General features: G+C 54.2%; 1 protein-coding gene across 1 annotated transcript in view; it reads right to left on the bottom strand.

Annotated features, from left to right (window-relative positions):
• The window catches only part of nrbp2 (nuclear receptor binding protein 2), a gene marked incomplete at its 5' end in the record, with an annotated part of 30,946 nt that extends 27,333 nt beyond the window's left edge, over positions 1 to 3,613 (bottom strand). Inside the window, 3 exons of the mRNA XM_031903452.1 lie at positions 128 to 217; positions 3,074 to 3,175; positions 3,464 to 3,613. Coding sequence (XP_031759312.1) covers positions 128 to 217; positions 3,074 to 3,175; positions 3,464 to 3,613 — 342 coding nt within the window. The remainder of the gene's footprint in view (positions 1 to 127; positions 218 to 3,073; positions 3,176 to 3,463) is intronic.
• Positions 3,614 to 9,742: the final 6,129 nt, after the last annotated feature.

The raw sequence follows: 9,742 nt of genomic DNA on the forward strand, positions 1-9,742 counted from the left end.
CTGCCACAGGACCCCACAGCCCCTCCCACTGCCACAGGACCCACAGCCCCTCCCACTGCCACAGGACCCCACAGCCCCCCCACTGCCACAGGACCCCACAGCCCCCCCCAACATGGCCCCCACTTACCCTCGAGTTCATTGTTTTGCGGTTCTTTTTAGTTTTTTTGAGGAACTGCCTGAGGCTCCCCGACGAGACGTATTCTGTTATAAACACCAGCTGTGGGGAATGGGATAGCTGTCAGTGCCCACTCACACTCATACTCACACTCACATACTCATCTGATTGTAACCACCTGTGGGGAATGGGATAGCTGTCAGTGCCCACTCACACTCATACTCACACTCACATACTCATCTGATTGTAACCACCTGTGGGGAATGGGATAGCTGTCAGTGCCCACTCACACTCATACTCACACTCACATACTCATCTGATGTAACCACCTGTGGGGAATGGGATAGCTGTCAGTGCCCACTCACACTCATACTCACACTCACATACTCATCTGATTGTAACCACCTGTGGGGAATGGGATAGCTGTCAGTGCCCACTCACACTCACACTCACATACTCATCTGATTGTAACCACCTGTGGGGATGGGATAGCTGTCAGTGCCCACTCATACTCATACTCACACTCACATACTCATCTGATTGTAACCACCTGTGGGGAATGGATAGCTGTCAGTGCCCACTCACACTCATACTCACACTCACATACTCATCTGATTGTAAACCACCTGTGGGGAATGGATAGCTGTCAGTGCCCACTCATACTCACACTCACATACTCATCTGATTGTAACCACCTGTGGGGAATGGGATAGCTGTCAGTGCCCACTCATACTCACACTCACATACTCATCTGATGTATAACCACCTGTGGGGAATGGGATAGCTGTCCAATGTGCCCACTCATACTCACACTCACATACTCATCTGATTGTAACCACCTGTGGGGAATGAGATAGCTGTCAGTGCCCACTCACACTCATACTCACACTCACATACTCATCTGATTGTAACCACCTGTGGGGAATGGGATAGCTGTCAGTGCCCACTCATACTCACACTCACATACTCATCTGATTGTAACCACCTGTGGGGAATGGGATAGCTGTCAGTGCCCACTCACACTCACACTCACACTCACATACTCATCTGATTGTAACCACCTGTGGGAATGGGATAGCTGTCAGTGCCCACTCACACTCACACTCACATACTCATCTGATTGTAACCACCTGTGGGGAATGGGATAGCTGTCAGTGCCCACTCACACTCACACTCACACTCACATACTCATCTGATTGTAACCAGCTGTGGGGAATGGGATAGCTGTCAGTGCCCACTCACACTCACACTCACATACTCATCTGATTGTAACCACCTGTGGGAATGGGATAGCTGTCAGTGCCCACTCACACTCACACTCACATACTCATCTGATTGTAACACCTGTGGGAATGGGATAGCTGTCAGTGCCCACTCACACTCACACTCACACTCACATACTCATCTGATTGTAACCACCTGTGGGGAATGGGATAGCTGTCAGTGCCCACTCACACTCACACTCACACTCACATACTCATCTGATTGTAACCACCTGTGGGGAATGGGATAGCTGTCAGTGCCCACTCACACTCACACTCACACTCACATACTCATCTGATTGTAACCAGCTGTGGGGAATGGGATAGCTGTCAGTGCCCACTCACACTCACACTCACACTCACATACTCATCTGATTGTAACCACCTGTGGGGAATGGGATAGCTGTCAGTGCCCACTCACACTCACACTCACCTCACATACTCATCTGATTGTAACCACCTGTGGGAATGGGGATAGCTGTCAGTGCCCACTCACACTCATACTCACACTCACATACTCATCTGATTGTAACCAGCTGTGGGGAATGGGATAGCTGTCAGTGCCCACTCACACTCACACTCACACTCACATACTCATCTGATTGTAACCAGCTGTGGGGAATGAGATAGCTGTCAGTGCCCACTCACACTCATACTCACACTCACATACTCATCTGATTGTAACCAGCTGTGGGGAATGAGATAGCTGTGAGTGCCCACTCACACTCACACTCACATACTCATCTGATTGTAACCACCTGTGGGGAATGAGATAGCTGTGAGTGCCCACTCACACTCATACTCACACTCACATACTCATCTGATTGTAACCAGCTGTGGGGAATGAGATAGCTGTGAGTGCCCACTCACACTCACACTCACACTCACATACTCATCTGATTGTAACCAGCTGTGGGGAATGGGATAGCTGTCAGTGCCCACTCACACTCATACTCACACTCACATACTCATCTGATTGTAACCACCTGTGGGGAATGGGATAGCTGTCAGTGCCCACTCATACTCACACTCACACTCACATACTCATCTGATTGTAACCAGCTGTGGGGAATGAGGTAGCTGTCAGTGCCCACTCACACTCATACTCACACTCACATACTCATCTGATTGTAACCAGCTGTGGGGAATGGGATAGCTGTCAGTGCCCACTCACACTCATACTCACACTCACATACTCATCTGATTGTAACCAGCTGTGGGGAATGGGATAGCTGTCAGTGCCCACTCACACTCACACTCATACTCACATACTCATCTGATTGTAACCACCTGTGGGGAATGGGATAGCTGTCAGTGCCCACTCACACTCATACTCACACTCACATACTCATCTGATTGTAACCACCTGTGGGGAATGGGATAGCTGTCAGTGCCCACTCATACTCACACTCACACTCACATACTCATCTGATTGTAACCAGCTGTGGGGAATGAGGTAGCTGTCAGTGCCCACTCACACTCATACTCACACTCACATACTCATCTGATTGTAACCAGCTGTGGGGAATGGGATAGCTGTCAGTGCCCACTCACACTCATACTCACACTCACATACTTTTCTGATTGTAACCAGCTGTGGGGAATGGGATAGCTGTCTGTCAGTGCACTCACACTCAGACACACTCAGACACACTCACTCACACTCACACAGCCCCGCCCCACATTGCTGCCCTACCCGAGCGGAGGTTTCCTGCACATCGGGCCAGTACTTGTGGAACTTCACCACATTGGGATGATCTATAACCATGAGGTTCTGGAACAGGTTCTTGATCTTCTCCTGGGGGTGCCGGAGTGGGAGGAGACAATCGTTAGTATAAAGGATGGGGGTGAGTGAGACCCTAACTGCCCCCCCCTTACAGCTGTACGTGCTCATTGGTTACCAACCGACTAGAATTACCCCTGCAGGATGGGGCATTTCTGCCTGTTTGGAGCTTTCTAGAATTGCCCCTGCCCTACCCACCTCCTGTGCTATGGGGCTACTATTACCCCCGGGTCTACCCTCCATGGCTGGGGGCTCAGTGACTGGGCAGGTCTGGGGGGCACAATTGCCCCTCTCGTCTCTCACCTCGTGGGCTTTAAAGATCTTCTTGTCAGAGAACTGCAGCTCGTTCCACACGACTTCCACCCCCTCCTCCGTGTCCATAGCCAGGTAGGTGCTCTCTATCCCCGGCATGTTCCCCTGGTTCACCTGTAATTGGTAACAGGGTGCAGGGAGTCACAGGGAGTCACAGGGCGCAGGGAGTCACAGGGAGTCACAGGGCGCAGGGAGGCGCTGGGAGTCGCAGGGAGTTACAGGGCGCAGGGAGGCGCAGGGAGTCGCAGGGAGTTACAGGGCGAAGGGAGTCACAGGGCACAGGGAGTCGCAGGGAGTTACAGGGCGCAGGGAGTCGCAGGGCGTCACAGGGCGCAGGGAGTCGCAGGGAGTCACAGGGCGAAGGGAGGCGCAGGGAGTCACAGGGCGCAGGGAGTCGCAGGGAGTTACAGGGCGAAGGGAGGCGCAGGGAGTCACAGGGCGCAGGGAGTCGCAGGGAGTCACAGGGCGCAGGGAGTCGCAGGGAGTCACAGGGCGCAGGGAGTCACAGGGAGTCACAGGGCGCAGGGAGTCGCAGGGAGTCAGGGTCAGTCACCCCGCAGCACCGCAGCCTGACTACTACAATATCACAGCCGAATGTAAGCTCAGTGGGTCAGTCACCCCGCAGCACCGCAGCCTGACTACTACAATATCACAGCCGAATGTAAGCTCAGTGGGTCAGTCACCCCGCAGCACCGCAGCCTGACTACTACAATATCACAGCCGAATGTAAGCTCAGTGGGTCAGTCACCGCGCAGCACTGCAGCCTGACTACTACAATATCACAGCCGAATGTAAGCTCAGTGGGTCAGTCACCCCGCAGCACCGCAGCCTGACTACTACAATATCACAGCCGAATGTAAGCTCAGTGGGTCAGTCACCGCGCAGCACCGCAGCCTGACTACTACAATATCACAGCCGAATGTAAGCTCAGTGGGTCAGTCACCGCGCAGCACTGCAGCCTGACTACTACAATATCACAGCCGAATGTAAGCTCAGTGGGTCAGTCACCGCGCAGCACTGCAGCCTGACTACTACAATATCACAGCCGAATGTAAGCTCAGTGGGTCAGTCACCCCGCAGCACTGCAGCCTGACTACTACAATATCACAGCCGAATGTAAGCTCAGTGGGTCAGTCACCCCGCAGCACTGCAGCCTGACTACTACAATATCACAGCCGAATGTAAGCTCAGTGGGTCAGTCACCCCGCAGCACCGCAGCCTGACTACTACAATATCACAGCCGAATGTAAGCTCAGTGGGTCAGTCACCCCGCAGCACCGCAGCCTGACTACTACAATATCACAGCCGAATGTAAGCTCAGTGGGTCAGTCACCGCGCGGGTCTGGTGTATTTCTACCCTCTCAAAGGGCTTCAGTCTCGCTTTACAGCCGGGGAGGAGCTTAAATGGAGCAAAATAACAATGTCCCCCGTGTCCTGTAATGTCGGCCCCCCGAGATCATCTGGCGCGGGGCCATTGGGGGCACATAAGGGGCATTATGGGACGCGGGGCCATTGGGGGCACATAAGGGGCATTATGGGAATGGTACCAATCTGCCAGTCACATCACTGACTCATTGGTTAAATCCTCTAATACTGATTACAAAACTGGGTCTGATCCTGAGCAGGAACACAAGGGGTTAAGCTGCAGGCGCTGCCATATTGCTCTGTTAATGGAACATCGTGTAACGTTTCCCGAATCAGTTTATTTACGAAAAATAATAAAATCAGTTCCCACCACTAATGGCACCGACTGGGCCCCGAGCGGCTACTGGGCCGGGAAATCATTATCGGTGTTCCCTGCCTTCATCCCAGCCCAATAGGGGGCAGGGCAAGATGGAGACAGTAGGGCAAGATGGAGACAGTAGGGCAAGATGGGGACAGTAGGGCAAGATGGGGACAGTAGGGCAAGATGGAGACAGTAGGACAAGATGGAGACAGTAGGGCAAGATGGAGACAGTAGGGCAAGATGGAGACAGTAGGGCAAGATGGGGACAGTAGGGCAAGATGGAGACAGTAGGGCAAGATGGAGACAGTAGGGCAAGATGGAGACAGTAGGACAAGATGGGGACAGTAGGGCAAGATGGGGACAGTAGGGCAAGATGGAGACAGTAGGGCAAGATGGAGACAGTAGGGCAAGATGGAGACAGTAGGGCAAGATGGAGACAGTAGGGCAAGATGGAGACAGTAGGGCAAGATGGAGACAGTAGGGCAAGATGGGGACAGTAGGGCAAGATGGAGACAGTAGGGCAAGATGGGGACAGTAGGACAAGATGGAGACAGTAGGGCAAGATGGGGACAGTAGGGCAAGATGGAGACAGTAGGGCAAGATGGAGACAGTAGGGCAAGATGGGGACAGTAGGGCCAAGATGGAGACAGTAGGACAAGATGGGGACAGTAGGGCAAGATGGGGACAGTAGGGCAAGATGGAGACAGTAGGACAAGATGGGGACAGTAGGACAAGATGGGGACAGTAGGCAAGATGGAGACAGTAGGCAAGATGGGGACAGTAGGGCAAGATGGAGACAGTAGGACAAGATGGGGACAGTAGGGCAAGATGGGGACAGTAGGGCAAGATGGAGACAGTAGGGCAAGATGGAGACAGTAGGACAAAAGATGGGGACAGTAGGACAAGATGGGGACAGTAGGGCAAGATGGAGACAGTAGGGCAGAGATGGGACAGTAGGGCAAGATGGGGACAGTAGGGCAAGATGGGGACAGTAGGGCAAGATGGAGACAGTAGGGCAAGATGGAGACAGTAGGGCAAGATGGGGACAGTAGGGCAAGATGGAGACAGTAGGGCAAGATGGAGACAGTAGGGCAAGATGGGGACAGTAGGGCAAGATGGAGACAGTAGGGCAAGATGGAGACAGTAGGACAAGATGGGACAGTAGGACAAGATGGGGACAGTAGGACAAGATGTGGGACAGTAGGGCAAGATGGAGACAGTAGGGCAAGATGGGGACAGTAAAGGGGCAAGATGGAGACAGTAGGACAAGATGGGGACAGTAGGGCAAGATGGGGACAGTAGGGCAAGATGGAGACAGTAGGGCAAGATGGAGACAGTAGGACAAGATGGGGACAGTAGGACAAGATGGGGACAGTAGGGCAGTAGATGGAGACAGTAGGGCAAGATGGGGACAGTAGGGCAAGATGGGGACAGTAGGGCAAGAAGGGGACAGTAGGGCAAGATGGAGACAGTAGGGCAAGATGGAGACAGTAGGGCAAGATGGGGACAGTAGGGCAAGATGGAGACAGTAGGGCAAGATGGAGACAGTAGGGCAAGATGGGACAGTAGGGCAAGATGGAGACATAAGGGCAAGATGGAGACAGTAGGGCAAGATGGGGACAGTAGGGCAAGATGGAGACAGTAGGGCAAGATGGGGACAGTAGGACAAGATGGAGACAGTAGGGCAAGATGGGGAACAGTAGGGCAAGATGGAGACAGTAGGGCAAGATGGAGACAGTAGGGCAAGATGGGGACAGTAGGGCAAGATGGAGACAGTAGGACAAGATGGGGACAGTAGGGCAAGATGGGGACAGTAGGGCAAGATGGAGACAGTAGGACAAGATGGGGACAGTAAGGACAAGATGGGGACAGTAGGGCAGATGGAGACAGTAGGGCAAGATGGGGACAGTAGGGCAAGATGGAGACAGTAGGACAAGATGGGGACAGTAGGGCAAGATGGGGACAGTAGGGCAAGATGGAGACAGTAGGCAAGATGGAGACAGTAGGACAAGATGGGGACAGTAGGACAAGATGGGGACAGTAGGGCAAGATGGAGACAGTAGGGCAAGATGGGGACAGTAGGGCAAGATGGGGACAGTAGGGCAAGATGGGGACAGTAGGGCAAGATGGAGACAGTAGGGCAAGATGGAGACAGTAGGGCAAGATGGGGACAGTAGGGCAAGATGGAGACAGTAGGGCAAGATGGGACAGTAGGGCAAGATGGGGACAGTAGGGCAAGATGGAGACAGTAGGGCAAGATGGAGACAGTAGGACAAGATGGGGACAGTAGGACAAGATGGGGGACAGTAGGGCAAGATGGAGACAGTAGGGCAAGAATGGAGACAGTAGGGCAAGATGGAGACAGGAGGGCAAGATGGAGACAGTAGGGCAAAAGATGGAGACAGTAGGGCAAGATGGAGACAGTAGGGCAAGATGGAGACAGTAGGACAAGATGGGGACAGTAGGACAAGATGGAGACAGTAGGACAAGATGGAGACAGTAGGGCAAGATGGAGACAGTAGGGCAAGATGGAGACAGTAGGACAAGATGGAGACAGTAGGACAAGATGGGGACAGTAGGGCAAGATGGGGACAGTAGGACAAGATGGAGACAGTAGGACAAGATGGAGACAGTAGGACAAGATGGGGACAGTAGGGCAAGATGGAGACAGTAGGACAAGATGGAGACAGTAGGACAAGATGGAGACAGTAGGGAAGGCTGAAGGCATTCGGGCAGTTACAATATACAGGAAAGGCCCCAGGTTAAAGGGCTCCATCTCCCCATAATGATGTTTGGCTTTACTATAGGTACATCATCTGAAGGAAGGGATCCTGGGACTTCAGGGGTTAAATGGACCCTTATTACTGAGGAGATGCTTTGGTACATTTTGGGGCCGATGTTGGATTGGGGAGACAAGATGGAGTCGCGGTGGGATGGTTGTTGGATCGGGGAGACAAGATGGAGTCGCGGCGGGATGGTTGTTGGATTGGGGAGACAAGATGGAGTCGCGGCGGGACGGTTGTTGGATCGGGGAGACAAGATGGAGTCGCGCGGTGACGGATGTTGTTGGATTGGGGAGACAAGATGGAGTCGCGGCGGGACGGTTGTTGGATCGGGGAGACAAGATGGAGTCGCGGCGGGACGGTTGTTGGATCGGGGAGACAAGATGGAGTCGCGGCGGGATGGTTGTTGGATTGGGGGAGACAAGATGGAGTCGCGGCGGGACGGTTGTTGGATCGGGGAGACAAGATGGAGTCGCGGCGGGATGGTTGTTGGATTGGGGAGACAAGATGGAGTCGCGGCGGGACGGTTGTTTGGATCGGGGAGACAAGATGGAGTCCGCGGCGAACGGTTGTCGGATGGGGGAGACAAGATGGAGTCGCAGTGGGATGGTTGTTAAGATCGGGGAGACAAGATGGAGTCGCGCGGGACGGTTGTCGGATGGGGGAGACAAGATGGAGTCGCGGCGGGATGGTTGTCGGATGGGGGAGACAAGATGGAGTCACGGCGGGATGGGTTGTTTGGATCAGGGAGACAAGATGGAGTCGCGGTGGTATGGTTTGTTGGATCGGGGAGACAAGATGGAGTCGCGGCGGGACGGTTGTTGGATCATGGAGACAAGATGAGTCGCGGCGGGACGGTTGTTTGATCATGGAGACAAGATGGAGTCGCGGCGGGAACGGTGTTGGATCGGGGAGACAAGATGGAGTCGCGCGGGGATGGTTGTTGGATCGGGGAGACAAGATGAGTCCGCGCGGGACGGTTGTTGGATCATGGAGACAAGATGGAGTCGGCGACGGCGGGGACGGTGTTGATCATGGAGACAAGATGGAGTCGCGGCGGACGGTTGTTGATGGATGGACACAGATGGAGTCGCGGCAAGATGGAGTCCGCGGCGGATGGTTGTTGGATCGGGGAGACAAGATGGAGTCGGCGGGACGGTTGTTGATCATGGAGACAAGATGGAGTCGCGGCGGGACGGTTGTTTGGATCGGGGAGACAAGATGGAGTCGCGGCGGATCGGTTGTCGGATCGGGGAGAAAAAGATGGAGTCGCGCGGGACGGTTGTCGATCGGGGGACAAAGATGGAGTCGCGGCGGGACGGTTGTTGGATCGGGAGAACAAGATGGAGTCGCGGGCCGGGACGGTTGTTGGATCGGGAGACAAGATGCGTCGCGGCGGCGACGGTTGTCCGGATCGGGGAGACAAGATGGAGTCTCGGCGGGCACGGTTGTCGGATCGGGGAGACAAGATGGAGTCGCGGCGGACGGTTGGTCGGATCGGGGAGACAAGATGGAGGAACGGTTGGGATCGGATGGAGGACGGTTTGGATCGGGGAGACAAAGATGGAGTCGCGGGCGGGACGGTTGAGATCTGGGGAGACAAAATGGAGTCCGGGCGGGACGGTTGTTGGATCGGGAGACAAGATGGAGTAGCGGCGGGACGGTTGTTGATCGGGGAGACAAGATGGATCGCGGCGGGACGGTTGTGGGATCGGGGGAGAACACAGATGGAGTCCGCGGCGGGACGGTTGTTGATCGTAG

This window comes from Xenopus tropicalis, chromosome 6 (genome assembly GCF_000004195.4).
Source record: "Xenopus tropicalis strain Nigerian chromosome 6, UCB_Xtro_10.0, whole genome shotgun sequence".
NCBI lineage: Eukaryota > Metazoa > Chordata > Amphibia > Anura > Pipidae > Xenopus > Xenopus tropicalis.